The sequence below is a fragment of the Crinia signifera genome, chromosome 2 (assembly GCF_055691185.1).
Source record: "Crinia signifera chromosome 2, ASM5569118v1, whole genome shotgun sequence".
NCBI classification, from domain to species: Eukaryota; Metazoa; Chordata; class Amphibia; order Anura; family Myobatrachidae; genus Crinia; species Crinia signifera.
In genome coordinates, this window is record NC_139218.1 from 82,241,964 (window position 1) to 82,261,313 (window position 19,350).

At 45.3% G+C, this 19,350-nt stretch overlaps 1 protein-coding gene across 3 annotated transcripts in view; it reads left to right on the top strand.

The window, feature by feature from the left end:
- SH3KBP1 (SH3 domain containing kinase binding protein 1) overlaps nucleotides 1–19,350 on the top strand; it is a 345,673-nt gene that overhangs the window by 225,605 nt on the left and 100,718 nt on the right. Inside the window, exon 1 of one of the 3 annotated variants that reach the window (XM_083172488.1) lies at nucleotides 9,084–9,144. The exons of the other annotated variants lie outside the window; for them this stretch is intronic. Coding sequence (XP_083028614.1) covers nucleotides 9,133–9,144 — 12 coding nt within the window. The 5' untranslated portion in view covers nucleotides 9,084–9,132. Of the gene's footprint in view, nucleotides 1–9,083; nucleotides 9,145–19,350 lie in introns of those variants that run through there. 3 annotated transcript variants of the gene reach the window in all.

The following is a 19,350-nucleotide window of genomic DNA, read 5'->3' on the forward strand; positions in this document are numbered from 1 at the left end:
CTCATTCCTGATGCGAAATTACCCAAGGGGCGATTGTACTCCTTGTCTCTTCCCGAGGAGAAGGCGATGGAGGAGTACATTGTGGAAAATCTAAAAAAAGGGTTCATTAGGCCTTCTAAGTCACCCGTCGGGGCAGGGTTCTTTTTCGTAGGGAAAAAGGACGGCTCCCTCCGCCCTTGCATCGATTTCAGACAACTCAATGCCATCACTGTTAAAAACTCATATCCTCTTCCTCTGATCTCAGTCCTCTTCGATCAGCTACGTAAGGCATCTATTTTTTCTAAAATCGATTTGAGGGGGGCGTACAATTTAATTCGCATAAAAGCGGGTGATGAATGGAAGACGGCCTTTAATACGCATACTGGGCATTATGAGTATCTGGTAATGCCGTTTGGTCTCGCTAATGCACCTGCCGTGTTCCAGGATTTTATTAATGACGTGCTTAGGGAGTTCTTGGGAGTCTTTGTCGTAGTGTACCTGGATGATATCCTGATTTTCTCGTCATCTCTAGAACAACACCGCTCGCATGTGTGCGCAGTTCTCCAACAGCTTAGGGAAAACAACTTATATGCCAAGCTTGAGAAGTGTGAATTCGAGGTGGAGAGCATTTCTTTTCTGGGATATATCATTTCTCCTCAAGGGTTTCAAATGGATCCAGCAAAGCTTCAGGCCTTTAAGGACTGGGTTCAACCATCAAGCCTCAAATCCACTCAGAGGTTTTTAGGGTTTGCCAACTATTATAGGAGATTTATTCCATTCTTCTCGGATATTGTGGCTCCCATAGTTGCGTTAACTAAGAAAGGCGCCAATCCTTCGGTCTGGCCGGAGATCGCCGTTGATGCTTTCAAAAGGTTGAAGGCAGCTTTTACCTCTGCCGGAGTCTTGCGGCATCCTAATCCTGAAGTGCCCTTTGTGGTGGAAGTGGATGCCTCAGAGGTAGGGATTGGAGCTGTCCTGTCCCAGGTGGATAGGCAGGACGGCTTTTTACATCCTTGTGCTTTTTTCTCCCGAAAGTTTTCCACAGCCGAATGTAATTATGACGTCGGTAATCGGGAACTTCTCGCTATAAAGACAGCCTTGGAGGAGTGGCGGCATTGGCTGGAGGGGGCTAGGTTCCAAGTTACTATTATTACTGACCATAAGAATCTTGCCTATCTTCAATCAGCTAAAAGAGTTAATGCCAGGCAGGCGAGGTGGACGTTATTTTTTGCTCGATTCAATTTCATTATTACATACAGACCCGGATCCAAGAATGTCGTTGCTGATGCTCTCTCAAGGAGTTTTGCTGCTATTCAAGACCCTCATTTACAGTTAGAACCTATCCTTCCTGCCTCTTGTATCGTTGCTGGCGTTGCACACAGTATTCTTGATCAAGTCATTTGGGCACATGCATCCGCTCCCAAAGCCGTTCCGGAGGGTAGACTTTTTGTTCCGTCTGAGCTCCGAAGAAAAAATTTTTCAGAGTTTCACCACTGTAAGTCGGCAGGTCATCCCGGTATTGAGAAAACTTTATCTTTGTTATCACGATCGGTCTGGTGGCCCACCATGAAGAGTGATGTCAAAGAATGGGTGTCGGCTTGTGACGTCTGTGCTAGAAACAAATCTCCTCGTTGTCCTCCTATAGGGCAGTTAAATCCCTTGTCAATACCCAGGAGGCCATGGTCACATATCTCCATGGACTTCATAACCGATCTGCCACAATCTTTAGGTTTTGATTCTATCTGGGTAGTGGTAGATAGGTTTAGTAAAATGGCACATTTTGTCCCCTTGAAGGGGTTACCTTCCGCAGAAAGGTTAGCCTCCTTGTTTGTGTGTCACATTTTTCGTTTACACGGCCTTCCTACAGATATTGTTTCGGATAGGGGTGTTCAATTTGTGGCCAAGTTTTGGAGGTCTGTCTGCTCCGCATTACAGATTAAGCTCAGTCCATCTTCTGCTTATCACCCGCAATCTAATGGGCAGACGGAACGTGTTAACCAGACACTTGAGCAGTTCCTGCGGTGTTATGTATCTAAGTCCCAACAGGATTGGGTGGAGAACCTACCATTTGCAGAATTCGCCTATAATAATGGCTGGCATTCTGCCACCAAGATGTCTCCTTTCTTCTGTAACTATGGTTTTCATCCTCGGGCAAATTCTTTTTATCCTGTTCCCGCCAGAACAGGTAATCCCAGGTGGGTGACCAGTAGGAGGGGTACCTGGGCTATGGTCCGTAGGGCTCTCCTCTCTGCGACCACGGCCGCAAGGCGCTTCTCCGACCGTCACAGGAGACCTTGTTCCTTTAAAGTTGGAGACTGGGTGTGGTTATCCACCAGGAATATCAATATCCATCAGGCATCTAGGAAGTTGGGTCCTCGCTTCATTGGTCCGTACAAGATCGTTAGGAGGATCAATCCGGTGGCCTTCCGACTCCAGATTCCACGTTCCCTGAAGGTCAATCCCACATTCCATGCCTCATTACTTAAACCTGCCCGCCGGCCTTGTACTCGCAGGCCGGCACCGGTCATTCATCAGGACCGCAGGGAGTTTGTAGTGGATAGTGTTCTGGACTCTAAGATTTCCCGAGGTCGTTTGTTCTTTCTTGTCCACTGGAAAGGTTACGGTCCGGAGGAAAGATCCTGGGTTGTGGATAAAGATCTTCATGCCCCGTCCTTGAAAAAGTTATTTTTTAGACAAAACCCTTCGAAGCCAGGAGCTGGAGGTCGGTTGACCTCTCCTCAAGGGGGGGGTACTGTAAGGGGCTGTGGCAGGCGCCGCTCCAGGCTTCAGGCGACTCCAAGCGCATCGCCATAGCAGGCAGCGCCAGAGCCGCCGTACGGAGCGGGCGCCGCCATCTTCGTGCAGGGAAGCGTCGGGCGTTGCCTAGCAACGTCCCGAGCTTCCTCCTTCGTGCGGCCGGCGTCGGGAGGTTGCTAGGCGACCTACCCGAACATCCGGCTAGCGTGCGGCGTCAGCGTGTCTGACGTCAGCACGACCCTGGGCGCCACTTTTTGAATAAATAGCCGGCGTCTGCTGGTAACAGACGCCGGTTATAGCTTTGGTGTGCCCCGCAGCCATAGTGTTCCTGGTTCCAGCAGCTTCGTTACAGTGCCCCGTGCCGTGATCCCTGCTGTGATTCGGATAAGTCCTTGTATTATTATATTCCATCTTGTCAGCATTGTTGCTTGTATCTTGTATTATTATATTCCATCTTGTCAGCATTGTTGCTTGTATCTTGTATTATTATATTCCATCTTGTCAGCATTGTTGCTTGTATCTTGTATTATTATATTCCACCTTCACGTATTGTTACGCCTGGTATACCCCTTGGATCTGTCTTGTTCCTTGCGTGGCTACCCCGTGGGTATCCGGGGCCTCCTTGCCTTCCGTGGGTTTAGACAGTTTTACCCTTGCTCTCCACTAGCCTTGGCGGCCGTGTTGTCCCTACGTAAGACCAGGTGGCATCGAGGTGGGAGCCTGACTAACGGGCTCTCACGAACGCGGCTATTATTGGTGAAGCCTAGCCCTCTGCACACGACCGCCAACTCCGGTTTGAGGCAACGGAGGTAGGGGTGGCAAGGGAGTCCCCGGACCCTAACAGCTGGCGATACCCCCCGCAGCGAAAACTCGCTGTGCGGGTTTTGCTGCATATTAAAATGCGGTAAAAACCCAGATAATGGGATTTTTTCCTCATTTCTGCTTTAGAGAATCTCCCCCATAGTGCCTTAACAGCTTGGCATCTTGACACTGTTTCTGTACCAATGTGTGACCTCTGTTGATAAAAGAACACCGGGTCTTAAAGGAATACCTAGAATTATACATTCCCTGATTCAGGACTTATAATCACCAGTTTGCGACTGACCCCATATTGCAGGGCTGGGCAATAGCGGTCCTCCAGATGTTGATGAACTAGACATCCCAGCATGCCTTGCATCAGTTTCAGCATGGCCACATAGCAAAACTAATGCAAAGGATCCTGGGATGTGTAGTTTATCAACAGCTGGAGGGCCACTGTTGCCCAGCCCTGCCATATTGTATACTGAGCCACTCTGGAAGCTGGCCACAACCCTAGATTTGATCCCTATTTCGACTTCCCCCTTGTGGGCCCTTCATGCCCCAGTCCGATACTGCCTATAGGCAGGGCAGCCGAGAGGGGGGGGGGGGGGGCGGGTACTAATTACCCGGGCCCAGGCTTGCTGGAGGGACCCTGCCGGGGCCCTAGTCTGACCCCTCTCTTCCCTTGAGTTTAGAGTTTTTAGAGTTTTCTTTCACCCTCCACTAAACATTTTGGGGGCATGGCCTAAGTCTCTGCCTATAGGTACCAACTTAATGCACTTACCTGGGAACAATTATAGAGGGAAGTTAGTAGTGATGTCTTCACAACAAGGGATGTGTCCACACAGGACATGCCACCACTGCTAGCCACACCCCCGCCTTGCGTACATAAAACAAGGCCATCACCATTATCGGCTTTCCATGCCAATGATCGTCTCTCACAGCTAATGATCACATCCTCCAGGTAAGTGCGCCCAGCTGGCTCCTCTCCTCTCCTGTGTACCTTGGCTGAAGGAAAAGTTATATACTGTAGTCAGTCATTAAAATAAAGTAGAGGCAGTACAGTTAAAAGTGATGTGCACCTCACAGCATTCAACCTCTCTTCAATAAGCACTTTGACCTTGAATATACCTCTCACAGCACCCCCCACCCCCTTCAATGATCACAGTACAGCACTATCCCCCCTCCTTCAATGTCCACAGCCCAGCAACCCCCTTTAATCACAGCACACTACACACATCCATTTAAATGTTTATAGCACTCTTTTCCCCAGCTCCTTTAATGTCCACAGCACACCACTTCTCCTTGTAATATCCATAGCACATCTGTCTCACCCCCCCCCCCCCAGTCCTTCAGTGTCCCCCTCCGTTCAATGTTCACAGCACTGCCCCCTCCATTCTCCTTCAATCTCCACAACCCCCTGCTTTCCTCTGTCCGGTAGCTCCCCCAATTTCCACTGCATTTCAATGTCCATGGTACATTGTAGAGTGTTGTTATGGTCGACTTCTCAATTATATCTCTCTCTCAAAGGTTTGTATACATCTGCTCCTAAAAGATAGAAATTAAACTACATTGAACTGAATTAAGGAAGTACAACACATGAGTTATTCAAGGTATACCATTTATCTCAAGGGACTTATTTATGTGATACGGTCAAAAGGTCAGCAATGACCTTGTGGACAGTCAAATTGTCTACAACACAATGTCAACAAGTGTAATATCATCAGGCAATGTGTCAACATTTTCACAATGATCAACAGCACCATCCTCTCATCCCGCTGAGCCGCTGCTGACAAGGATCCAAATGGTTTTGGATGGACACTGCCGGGACAGTGTTGGCCAGTTGGGGAAAACTTTCCCCTACACCTGAAAGATCAGTTGGGAAAAATCAAATATGTTTTTTTGTCCTGACAGGTTTTTGTCTGTTTCTTTAATGCATGGTGAAAATGTCTGATTATCATTTGCTCCCACACACTGGTCAGATTATAATTCCATATATTGTTCTGGTGTATAACCAGCATAAGGCTGTGGTGGGAAGTTAGAGTTGGACTGTGGGGGGATGGTGGGGGGGACAGGTTTTGGATTAGGGTTAGGGAAGGGAAAGAAATACTTACTGGAACAATGGAGGATCTGAGGTCTGACCCAGATGTGATGGTTACATGATCGCTTTGACCCTGGAGAAGGTAACTCACCCATGTACAACCTGGAACAATGGGGGAAAGAATAAAGGGTCGTTATGGGGCAGATGTGGTACCAGCACTTCTCCCCCATGTATAAAGGGTCCGGTATTCATTAAATGACAGGGGGATACGGGTGCCCGCTTCTCCGCAATATTGCAAAAAGCCGATATTTACAAGACGAAAAATTGATTTAATTACATCTCCCACCATATGTCGACATTTTAACTTTTTAACCCGTCAATGTTTAAATTAATATTTATGACTGTCAAACTATATCATACCCAATTAGTAATATCAAAAAGTACATCTCCTTTTTTTTTTTTAAATACTGCTAAGCCATTTTTTGCACACTGCATTATGTTGACATAATTACAATTAGAAAACGATATATTATACACCATATAACATAATCCATTTAAGTGTTTAACAATAAATTGGATAATTAAAATTCTTTTAACAATAAGGAGTTCTGTAGGGAAATAATCTGTAGTTAATTATAATATGTTTGCACATCTGCCCTCCTGCGTCGCCCACCTTCTACTGTAATCCTATTATTTGACACAGTTGGGGGTTTAGTATGATACTTATGGAACTGTCTTGTATTAAGCATTTACCATCAGTTATCAGCAATTAGAGAGAGAGGGTTATCACACATTTTTCATTGAAGTGTATAAGTTGTACCTGTGGCAGTTTGACATTTACACTGAAAAACTAAAGCCTTCTCCATCTGCATGTAAAAGAACTATTAGCCGCTAGGAAATGCTGTTTCGTCTTATTTTAAACATACAGTAGCTCGACTCTATTTCATTTCCTATGGAAAACAGTGGCTGCTTCAATAGGAAATGAGCCATCTATTGTCATGCTGGCAGCAATTGTGTCATTGACTTGTCTCCCTGGGAGGGACCCGGAAGTGTGTTGTGCGAGATTACTTCCTGTAATATTTCTGATTCTCCTATACAAATACAGTAGTGTGTGTTCATTTATTACAGCAAACATCACATATTTTTCAATTTATGTTGTAGTTTCTTTTCTGGATAACTCTATCAGATTATCAGTAGGGCTGACATGTAGAGAGTACTGTATAAAGACTGTAGAGGTAAGGAGACTGCTGTTATCAGCACGGGGCCAGTAACTGATACTTGCCTACTTTTGAAAACTAGATTCGGGGAGATTATAGTTGGCAATTGAATTTTGCGCAGCACCCCTTTGAGGGGGTTTGTCATGCTCCACCCAACCCAAAGGGCGTGTCTAGTTCCATGTATGGAGAGATTGTGAAAAGAGATTGTGAACGTGGCACCTAGAAGCGTGGATGTGTACTGCTACATCTGAGAGGATTCCTTTAAAATGACTTAGATCCAAATGTAGATGAGCCGCAAAGCAGTTAGAAAGAGATACTATAATGGGTAAGGTGCTGGGAAATGGTGTTGATGATTCTATGTAAGTGTATCTATCTCTCATTCCTTTTTCCCCCCAAATAATGTAACAGTGTAATGTGGGCTAGGTGAAATGAGGGAGATTGCTAGACTAATAAGGGAGAGAGGAAGATCGCTGCTATTTCAGGGAGTCTCCTGCAGAATGCAGGAGGGTAGGCAACTATGCAGTAACTGCCACAAGCCCTTTTCTCAGTACGGAAACATACGCACACCCTTAGATTTAGTAACTGATTTCATTTAGGTCAAATCCATGACTCATTTTAAAAGTGTTCTGCAATGGAATGCTTAGTTGTCAGTAAAGGTGTAATAAAACAGATAATTAGCAATCACCTCAGCAATCCATGCCCTTTATAATAATAATAATCAGCCTCATCCCTCCTGCTTTAATATGGTCACAGAAAAGTGACTTATAATATTTTTATGTTTTACACATGCTAAATGCCACTGCACCTGTGTGATCACGTGTGTAACTAAAATGATGTATGTCCTGCCATATATGGCTGCAGTTAATGATTAGATTTAACCATTTATACACTTATTCAGGAGGTGCATTTACTTTTAAGGCTAGATGAGGCGCAATCTATATGCTAGCTGAAATTTGGGGAAGGGAGAGCCTCAGGGTGCCCCCAGATCACATTCTTTGCAGGTGCCTTAAGCTGGCTAACGGTTATACCAAGATTGCTTCAGAAAACAAGAAGAGAAATGTATACTGTACTGAGGGGAAATCTGTGGTAAATTTACTAAAGCATGAGTTTTTGGTACTAGATAAAAAAGTAGAATCTGACTTATTTGCTATGGACAACATTTCTTCTTAGAACTCACACTAGTAAATGTACACCAAATGTACCCTATGGACTTATTTTTATATGGATCAATCATCCATAGTCACTGCTGAGTGTCTACTTTGTCTCTCTGCGGTATGATGAAAAGGAACATGAGAGGGTTAAAAACCTGGTCCTCTACATATAGGGGGTTATTCTGTTTCACTCCTTCTGGCAAATTCCTTCTCAAATGGACAAAACCATGTGCACCGCAGGTGGGGCAAAGGTAACGTGCAGAGAGCATTAGATTTGGGTGGGGTTTTACTTCAAAGTGAGATCTATATGGCAGTGTAAAAATAAAGCAGCCAGTATTTACCCTGCACAGAAACAAAATAACTCACCCAAATCTAATTCTCTCTGCACATTTTACATCTGCCCCACCTGCAGTGCACATGGTTTTGTCCATTTAAGAAGGAATTTGCCAGAAGGAGTGAACCAGAATAACCCCATAATTATCCCTTCTGTGTTTCTCTGTTGAAAAGATAATTATTGTGTGAGCGGTATTTAAACACAGTCAACCAGACACATTATCATGTGACATATTAAAACGGCATTTTTAATACAATGAAATATGCTGGCATTATATCAGTAAATGTTAATTAAAAAAATATTACCACCTACCTTTTATTACGATTATCCAGATTTTTCCCTTCCCCAGAACCCAGGGACTGCCCCATACAGCTATGTTTTCCCGACTCAGTGGCTCATCTCAGAGTCATTCATTTTGTTACTGTAAAGCTCAAACACAAAAGAGAAAACACAATCATTTGGTGCTACGGGTAAGTGCTGTCCCTGAGTGCAGTGTCAGTGCCCTACTGTGACAGGGATTGAGAAATGATATTTCTGTCCCACAGTGAATGTGTTAAAGCATTCCTGATACATCATGATTTCAAGTATCCAGTGATACCACTGCTGTTTTTGGGAGAGAAAGCAAAAAAAGTTGAAAGCTACAGCATAAAGTCTCCCAACTGGTGTACAGCTCCAAGCTTCCTGTGTAATAAACAAATGTCAGCTTTGTTTTCCTGCAAGCTCATTTGGCCCTTAGTGTGACTCAGTATTAGGCTGTGTCTGTTGGGCTTTGTGTGTATTTAGCTTCTTTAAGGAAGTGGGAGGATTTCTGTGCTGACTTCTTGTGCATTTCATACAGGCAACACTTCATTCACAATGGGAGATGAGGTATTTCAATATATTTCAGAGGTTTTTTTTTTCTTTGTATTTATTGCAATTCATCCAATGTATGATGTGGCAGAAATAGTTTGAGCAGGAAACCGAAAAAGGAAACAGGAACTTCATTCATCTGTGTGAGTTATTGGTAGGATGCACGGAACTTTCTCCTCTCTGGAGCAGGACTTCCAGAGATGGTCATTAGAAACCATCTATTGGTCTATTAGACACTCGTCTGTAAATCCTTATGCCGTTTTGGAATACATGTATGTGGCAGGTTTTTTTTTTTATTTATTTTTTTAAGAACTTTAGGCATTGCATTTCTAGATGTTTTTCCATCTTATCCTAGTTTATTTTTCCATGAGATCCTCCTGCAAGGAAGGAGGAAGATTCGCTGTTTCTGTGCTGCAATCACGCTGGGTCCATTTTCAGACTTCTTAAACTTTCATAATTGAGTTATGTACTAATATGCCAAGAGAATGCTATTTTTGGGAAGGAATAGCATTGGTGACAAGTTCTTGAATGTTTAACGAGCACAAGTTTTATTTCTGGGAAATCTGTCACGTCTCAGTTTCGTTTATTTTTTAAAAAAGGTTGTGAAACTGTTATTGGTATTGGTAGAGTGCAGGATTTGCCTGAGTAATATCTTTTATTTAATAGACAAATCTTAATGAATGTGGGGTGTGATCATTTCAGGTTGTTATATATTTTTTAATTAGCATTTAATACAGATGTGTCCTCATTCATGTAGAGTTAAATGTACTAAAGCTTCTAAGGGGTATATTCAATGCTTTTTGCGAGCTGTGACAGGGACCCGCGCTGACTTCTCGCTGCCACAGCTCACACAGTCAGTGTTGAACTGACCCCCCCTACACCTCACTGGGCCAGAACAGCGAGGCTTGCGTCTAAATGCAGCGGGCTCCCTGCATTAGCCGTGAGCCTCGCCATCATCTGACAGTGAGGGATCCCCGGAACATTGAATTTGGTGAGCGGCCGGCGCCAGGGTTGAACGACGAGGGTCGCTTGTTTCCGGCAATCCCCGCCGTTTAACCCCTTCACTGGCCGCATTGAATACTGCTCTTAAAATAAAAAGTTGTGCTGTTGCCTAGCCAGAATCTGATAGTTTGCTATGGAGAACATCACTTCTTTTCATTTTTAGAAACTTTACTAAATTTACCCTGTAGTGTCTTTTGAACACATCGCAAGAAGTGCTTGCAACTGAACTGCTATACACAGTGAAACACTGCTCACAGTGTTCTACAGACATTGGGCTGTAACTTTATTCACACATGAATTAGTTTTAAATATGTACAAAATTACAGATGAAGCGCATCAGAATTTGGCGTGAGAAAAAGTGCATTGGAGAACTTCTTACACATATTCAGATTCATTCACAGTCACACCCAGATGTACAAATGTTAGATGTTCACTTCATCAGTGTAATCAAGCAAAGAAGTTTTGTTTCTCCAGTTGTGGAAGTCTGGGAGACCATGCAGTCACCAGCCGCTGGGCTCCTGTTTTGAAGGGGGCACCCGCCTTTACCATTCAATTAACTGTTTCAATAAGAGAATTGAGAGCTGGGGCTATTTCTTCAGGGCTGGCTACCCCTCTAGTCCCTGCACATACCCTCTTTATTATAAAAACAATTTACCAAGTGTAATACCTGAAATATATATATATATATATATATATATATATATATTGTGTATATATATATATATATATATATATATATTTATACACTATATGGAAGAAAGTCATTGGACACCACATGTCAACAGAAACCATGCGTTTATTTACAATCAATATGGGGTAGGTCCACCTTTTGCAGAAATAACAGCAGCTACTCGTCGTGATAAACTTTCCACAAGTTTGTGTAGCACACATAGTGGGATATTGTGCCATTCCTCCTGCAGTACAGTCACCAACTGTGGTAGAGTAGAAGGGCGAGGCGATCGCGACCGCAACCTGCACTCAAGTTCGTCCCACAGATGTTTTATGGGGTTCAAATCAGGGCTTTGTGCAGGCCACGCTAGTCGGGTGACGTGATTTTCGTCATACCACTCCATTGTAGCCCTCGAAACATGACACGTCGCATTGTCATCCTGGAACACACAATCGTCATTCCCATAGAAACGCCACAACGTAGGTAACATGAAGTTATCCAGAATATCTCGGTAGGTCGCCGATGTCATGTTCCCATGCATCGGTACGAGTGGGCCCATGCCATGCCAACAGAAACAACCCCAGAACATGATGCCTCCACCTCCAAATTTTACTGTTGGCACTACACATTCGGGTAACAGGTGTGCTCCAGGCAATCGCCATACCCACACTCTCCCATCTGATCGAAACAATGTGAAGCGTGATTCATCGCTCCATAGGACTTGTTTCCATTGCTCCACCGTCCAGGTTTCCGCTCCTTACACCAACGAAGTCTCTGTCGTGTATTGGTTTTTGTGATCAGAGGCTTGTGAGCCGCAGCTCGACCATGATAACCGAGTGCGTTTCCTGTCCATCATTTTATCAGCAAATGATCTGCTACGATGCTTGCTTCCATATTTATACATGTAGGAAGAGTCCATATTCACTTTGTCAGGAAGATTCCATTATTTCAGAGTTAAACCTGGTTGTCCAATAACTTTCTTCCACATAGTGTATAAGGGCGGGGGGGAACCAATATTTATCTTGCCTCCGGGCAATTAGGACAAACTTACATCGCTGATGCGAATAAGTTGCACATTTAGGGCCTTATTCAGGTTCATTCGCTCCCCTGCGTGTTTGCGCAGGGGAGCGATGTTTTGTGACTACGCAGTCAGTTATGCTGTGTGCAAGTGGCCACGGCAAAAAAGATTATTCGCTGGTGCTCGCACACATCGGGGGGCGTAGGTTTGCGGGCCCGGGGGATTCACCCATGGGAACGCCCGGCATTTCATGGGAGTTCCCGTGAAAACGCTCGGCGTTCTCATGGTATTTCCCCGATGGTGCGGGTGGGCGGGCATCTGATGTCAGCTGCCCACCCGCTTCCCGTACAGGCACTTGCACATGTAAGAATGATTTTTGAGCCCGCAAGCAAGGCTGCGAATGGATGAGTATGCAAATTATCAGACTTGTGTGTCAACCTGAATAGGGGCCTTTAAGTGAAAAATATGCTATGCGTGCGGAGAAGGGTTGTTGCTGTAACTTGAGGAACAGTGGATAGGGCTTTATAGTATCTTTCTGTAAGGGGTGTCTCTGTAGCTACAAGTCCCAGCTGATTTTGCTGTTGATAATTTTATCTGCTCCCCATATATGAATTAGTGTGCTATATAGTGCCCCTGCCACTATTAGCACTGCTATCTTCAAGATAGCATGCCAGTATATGCAGGTAGAGGCAATGCAATGTATTAATGTTTAGTATTACTGACCTTCCTGGCACCTGCAGCTATCAGTTTTCTGTCATTTTTAAACACAGCCTGTAGCATGCAGTTAGGACGGAGCTGATTGGCTGCTAATTATCTCCATTGGTGTCTTCTACTTCACCTCCCATATAGAATCTCTATATATAATCACACAATGCGATATTGCTGGCAATATGGTCACTGAGCGACCATATTGTCAGCGATTTTTTGTGCTGCAGTGATAAATCGCCGGGTGCGCGCTCCCGTGTTCAGCCTCCTAATGGTCGCTGGTCGCAGGAGCTGTTTCCCTCTTCGGCTCCCCCGGCAGAGTCTCCTGTTCATCAGCGTCCATCTCTGGTTGCTGAGGAAAAGGAGACACTGAGCAATACAGTATATTGCACCGTGTGTACACAGCTTTAGAGGGAAACATTTAAAGCTAGGCAAGTATACTTATCGTGACTATCCAGCAAATAATAAAACACTCATATAACTTACTGCTCCTCTGCAGATTACAGTTGGAGGGGTAGATGTATTAATGTCATTTATGGCGTAGAAGTTGTATATACAGTAATGTGCGCATATACCGCTTCTACCCCATGTATGAATGTGCAGGTGTGAATGAAACGACAGGGGCTTATAATGGTACGCTACAAGATACAGTAGCACACTGATATATGGGGCGATGTATGAACATGTCAGTGGCACTGGCCATTCCAACACTTGTTACAATTGATTTCAACAGCTGCAGGCGTCCTTGCCCCATCATCACAGTATAGGCAGCTCTGGCCCCTCACCTACAATTTAAACGCACACCACAATTTATGGCCTGATTCACAGTTGTTCACATTCCCAATATTTTCGCAATTGAGTATTTATCGGTGGTCTCTAAATGCGTCACTGCTGTATTGTGCATGTGCAAAGATTGAATTGTGGTTACACTCACAGAGTTCATTAACTCATATGTAACTAACAGGGAGCGGCCAATTTGTGGGAGATAAAGGGAATTTGAGGCAGAAACACGGCCATGTTGTGTCTGTTTTCAGGCGTGTATCAGCCTCTGTCTGTGATCCTCAGGGGCGGGCTGGGCCGGGGGGCAGGGTGCCATGTGCCCCCCGGGCCGCTTTATCATTTAGTACTGAGGGCCACCTAGTGGTCCAGTGAGTATTGGCCACGTCCTCTGTTCAGCAGCACCGTCCGGGCTTTAAGAAAATGGCTGCCGGCCTCCTGCACTGGGGACATTTCTAGAGAGTGCCGGAGGCCGCTAGGGGGTGGGGCTGTGGGTGGGACGAGAAGCCAAAGCACCAGCAAGCAGCCTGCCTGTGCCGATCATCACATGGCACCCTACTTCTGGCGGCCGACCTGTGCGTCCACCTTCCCCCTGCTAGTGCTGCAGGTACTGACTGAGGAGAAGCCTGTGGTGTATGCCCGGCGGTAGTGAAGATCTCAGCCTTACTGCCTCAGGTAACAGCATCTGTACAGGGGAGAACAGGACTGAGGAGAAGCATGTGGTGTCCTGACTCTTCAGTCCTGTTATGCAGGGGGAGTAGCTTGTGGTGTCCTGATATTATGCAGGGAGAGTAGCCTGTGGTGTTGTGTTATTATGCAGGGGGAGCAGCCTGTGGTGTTGTGTTATTATGCAGGGGGAGCAGCCTGTGGTGTTGTGTTATTATGCAGGAAGAGCAGCCTGTTGTGTCGTGTTATTATGCAAGAGCAGCAGCCTGTGGTGTCCTTTTATTATGCAGGGGGAGAAGCCTGTGGTGTCCTGTTATTATGCATGGGGAGCAGCCTGTGGTGTCCTCCGGCTATTATGCAGGGGGAGCAGCCTGTGGTGTCCAGTTATTATGCAGAGGGAGCAGTCTGTGGTGTCCAGTTATTATGCAGTGGGAGAAGCCTGGCAGGGGGAGCAGCCTGTGTTGTCCTCCATTTATTATTCAGGGAGAGCAGCCTGTAGTGTCCTCCGGTTATTATACAGGGGGAGCAGCCTATGGTGTCCTATTCTTTTTATGCAGTGGGAGCAGCATGTGGTGTCCTGGTTTATTATTATAGTAGAGGAGCAGCCTGCGGGGTCCTGCTGTTGCTGTTGTTGTTGTTATTATTATTACACAGGGAGAGCAGGGGGTTTTCTCAGCCAAACGCTGTTACTCATGGGCCAGTGCTCTGGACTTGCCCCCCAGGCCTAAAGTTGTCAGCCAGCCCCTGGTGATCCTGTAAGCAAGAGTTGCGACAGACATTCTGAGTGACCATAGACAGTATATAGATAGTGGTAGATGCTCAATTACAGTAGTTCAGTAATACCACTCAGGTGCATGAGGGAGTTAATACTAAAGTAAAAAATATATTGTTTCCCCCAGCTCACTGAATGGTATTAGTAACCAATCGTGTACACTACATGATAATAAAATTCAGAGATATTGGTTTCATATACTTGCGCAAATATATGATATGATATATGATATGCCCCTAAGCTATTGTCAAGGCTTCTCTGTATACTGTGGGTCCCTAGCACTATATCTAGGTGCAGTGTGTAGCTCCCCAAAAATCTAGAATAAGCTAAAAAGCCCACACCAGTACTACATACCTCCCAACTTCTGTGCTTAAGAAATAGGGACATTCGCCGCGCGAGCGTCCGAAAAGGGGGCGGAGCGTACGCAAATGAGGGCGCGGCTTATGCTAATTAGCCGCAACCTCATTTTCATACTAGAATAGACGCCGTGCGCATGTGCACAGCGTCTATTGTATTAGATTGGGGGGTCTCACAACTGCCACCCCCCGCAGCGGGACAATGCCTGCCGCGGGTGGGACAGCGGGACAGGACCCGAAAATCGGGACTGTCCCGCTGTAATCGTGACAGTTGGGAGGTATGGTACTATAGTGTTAATACATATTAGTTATAGGAAGCCAAAGCTATACATAGAAAGTGATAGAGAAAAAAGATGAAATGTAAAAAATATTAGAGGTTGTGTTAGTAAGGAAAAAAAAATAGTGCTAAGTGTTAATAGAATGTAATGGTGTGCCACACTAGAGCCATCCAGCCCAACCAGTCTAGGGGCACCACACCCCTAAATTGGGTCTACGATTAACCAGCAAGGAGCCACATGATAATGGCTCCTTACTTAAATATATCGAAAATAAGAGCTGCCTACCTTGGAGCAACCCCAGACTACTCCATGTGGTATACCAGGACCTGCATCTCCTCCTAATGCAGGCTACTTTCTGCCTCACACAGCAGACATATGGATAGTGGTAGATGCTAAATTAATTTAGTAATACCACTCAGGTGCATGAAAGGGGGTCCCTCGAACAGGAGGGACAGAGGGCGGTGGGAGGACGGTGCGCAGGAGGATAGAGGGGGGGATGCTGCATAGAGCAGCATTACACAACCTTCAATCTTTCAGATCGTGGCAGTAATAGACTTGCCTTCCAAGTCTATTTCTGCTTTCAAACTTGGTGCCCGGGGCCAGGCATTAGGATTGAATCTGCATCTAATTTTGATTCGATTTGGCCTCTAGAATCCAAATAGAATTGAAGCCTGTCAAAGTCGAAGCGTGTGTACACCCCATTAGACATAGACGTGCCCAGCACATTTTATTAGGGGGTGCACCATCAAAGGGGTGTGCATAGCTCCACCTATTGGGCGTGTCTAACAACGCCAATCAGGCGTGTCTTCCGTCATCTATTGGCACTCGCTACAATCAGAGCCGGATTAACAATGGGCCTGATGGAGCTATAGCTCCAGGCCCACTCTCCAAATAGGCCCATTTTGTAGCTGAGGGTCAGGGCTTTCCAACGAGACCAGCCCTGCGTCGCTAGCCCCTCGGGAACCAGAGATACCGCCAGGCAAACCTGGAACGTTTTCCCCATAGGATAACATGTGACCCGCTAATTCCGACCTCCACACGGTTCCAACGGCTGCCAGTTCCCCATTTAGCATCACAGAAACTCGAGGTTGATCTCAGTCAAACCCAAATTGCTGGGCCTTCAATCTGATACCTGGTCCATATGGGTTCATTAGTTCTAGAGATATTGCAGGTAAAACTATTTTTTTTTTTCATTTCTGAAATGTAATTTCATGGCTGTTCATGTTGTTTGAGGACAGTTTTCTCTAGAACCAAACGGCCCAGTTTCACAGGACCAAAATCATTCGAAGGCAACATGTAAATTGGTCAGTTGGTTCCGAAGATAGAGCTGGTTGTTTAAAGGGGGGCGGGGTGGTTTTCTCTCCCCCTCACACCAGAAAATGCAGGGACTAGGCTGGTGTAAAAGGGGCCAGTCCGAGAATGTCCCTGCATGATCCTGGGACCATATTCCTGGGTAAGTCCCTGCATTTTCCAGTGTGAAAGGGGTATTATTTCAAATAGCAGTGCTCTGAATACAGCCGGGCAGCCCCCTGCTCTCTGCCCGGCTGTTAATGGCTGTCATTTCTGCCAGGCGGCGACTGTCCCCCAGTTACCGTGAGCATGTATTCCCCCTTGGCAATGAGCATGTAATCCCACGTGGCAATGAGCATGGAACCCCTGGCAATGAACATGTAGGTAAGCAACATGTAGCATAATTTTTAATAGGCATTATGGTGTTTGGCATAATACGTAATGGAGATTATGGTGTGAGGCTTAACATGTAATGGGCATTATGGTGTAAATTTTTTATGTGCGCCTTTGGCGCGCAATGCCCCTATTTATGAAGCATATTGTGCATTATTGCTCAATCTGTTTGGTATAGTGCAGGCATGTCCAAACTATGGCCCTCCAGTTGTGAAACTACAAGTCCCATCATGCATTGTCACAGTTTTGCAATTAGGGAATGCTAAAACAATGTCAAGGCTTGCTGGGGCGTGTAGTTTCACAACAGCTGGAGGGCCACTGTTTGGACATGCCTGGTATAGTGTGTATTTTGGCTCAATCCATGTGGCAAAATGTGAATTTTGCCTTAATCTGTTTGGCATAACGTGAATGTTGACTCAATCTGTGTGCCATAGTGTGAATTTTTGCTCAATTGGTGTGAATTTTGTCTCATTCCATGTGGCATAATGTGTAAGAAGCAAGTACAGTATAAGGGATTTCTATTGTGTTGCATGATTTGTATAAGGGGTATATGGTGTGGTAAACTTAGGTTACCACATAAAAGGTGCTGACATATTGTCTACCAAGTTTCGGTTTTCAGTATTTTTTTATGACTGGAGTGCCGCCTCACCCCGCAAGTATCTTAGGACATCGGCATCCTGCGGGTGCACCTTTGGAGTGCACCTGCCAATATATCTCCCTGCATTTTTTCTATGCCAGCCCCCTGCCTTTTCCAGGCATATATAATTAGTTGAAAGTATTTACACAAATAGAGACACACCCATTAGCAGACCACCCAACCAGAACCAGAACACAGGTCACGACCCCCACATTATTAGGTGCTGGCCGCAACCCCTATTATTGCACATAATAGGCCCTTGATCATTTTCAGCTCCAGGCCCATTTAGACCTTAATCTGGCTCTGGCTACAATATAAAAAAGTCTCTCAGCCACACCATAATCTCCTGCCTATTTTAGTTTTAATATTCTAATTACTCTGTGTAACAGTGCATGCAAATACATTTATAAATATATCTGGATGACACAGTTATGTAGTGTTATGACAATGGTCTAGTCACGTGGTAGCCAACCCTAGCCCTCGAGAGCTACCAACAGTTCACATTTTCCAGACAACCTAGCTGCTGCACAGCTGCACTCATTAATCACTGACACATTTTAAAAGATACACAGATGGAGCTAATTAGCTCACTTGTGATTCTGTGAGGAGACCTGCAAAACATGCACTGTTGGTAGCTCTCGAGGACTAGGGTTGGCTACCCCAGGTCTAGTGCAATTAACAATGCAAACACACATTATTGATTGATGGGCGCTTCTTTAAATGGAATACAGTTCTAAAAAGCAAAAGTTTTTGGTTAAAGGTATTGCTGGTATTGCTAGCGGCAGAGGTGTTCATAAGGGTGGGCACAGCATTAGGGGGGTGCCTGTGCACACCTATCACTCAATGTGCGCACACCTATGCGATTAGACATGACTGGAGTTGTGATAGCGTCACACAGACAAGCCATATGTGAATATATGCACTGGCCTCCTCTAGGCTACAAGTAAAGGCCTCTGACACTAATTCACTGGTGACCAAACTCTGGACTAATACAGGTTTATAGCTCGGGGCCTAATTCAAACATCTTAGTGTACAAGTATGATGTTGGCAGGGACACTGCGCATGTGCAGGACCGTTCTTTGCGTGTGCCCAAAGTCCTCGAACACAGTGCCCCCAAAGGCCCAGCCTGATTGACCAGCTGGAAGAGTTTAAGGTTGGGTAGTGGGCTCACAACCGAGACCGTTTCTTAAAATGGAGGCATGATGCCTCCATTTTGTATGGATGCTGATGTCAGTATCTGCATCTGACAGATTTACTGACCATAGCTGCAGACCTGGCACAAAAATCAGGGTAGCCTGAAGGTTACTCCGATGACCTATAGACGCACAGAGTGTTCCAATGGTGCATCTTGAGACACTACAGCAGTCAGGAAGCTTCTATTTATTCCAGAAGCCTCTTACTGCATTAGCATATTAGCTCGCTGTACAGTATTTCGGGATACGGTCATATTGTCTACAGCATTTAGGTCTACAAGCATTAGGTCTACACCACTAGGTCGACCTGCATTAAGGTCGACCTGCATTAAGGTCCACCTGCATTTAGGTAGACATGCATTTAGGTTGACATGATTGAAGGTCGACATGACTTAGGTCGACAGGGTCATTAGGTCAACATGGGGAAGGTCGACAGGCAAAAGGTCGTAATTTGACTGTTTTATGAG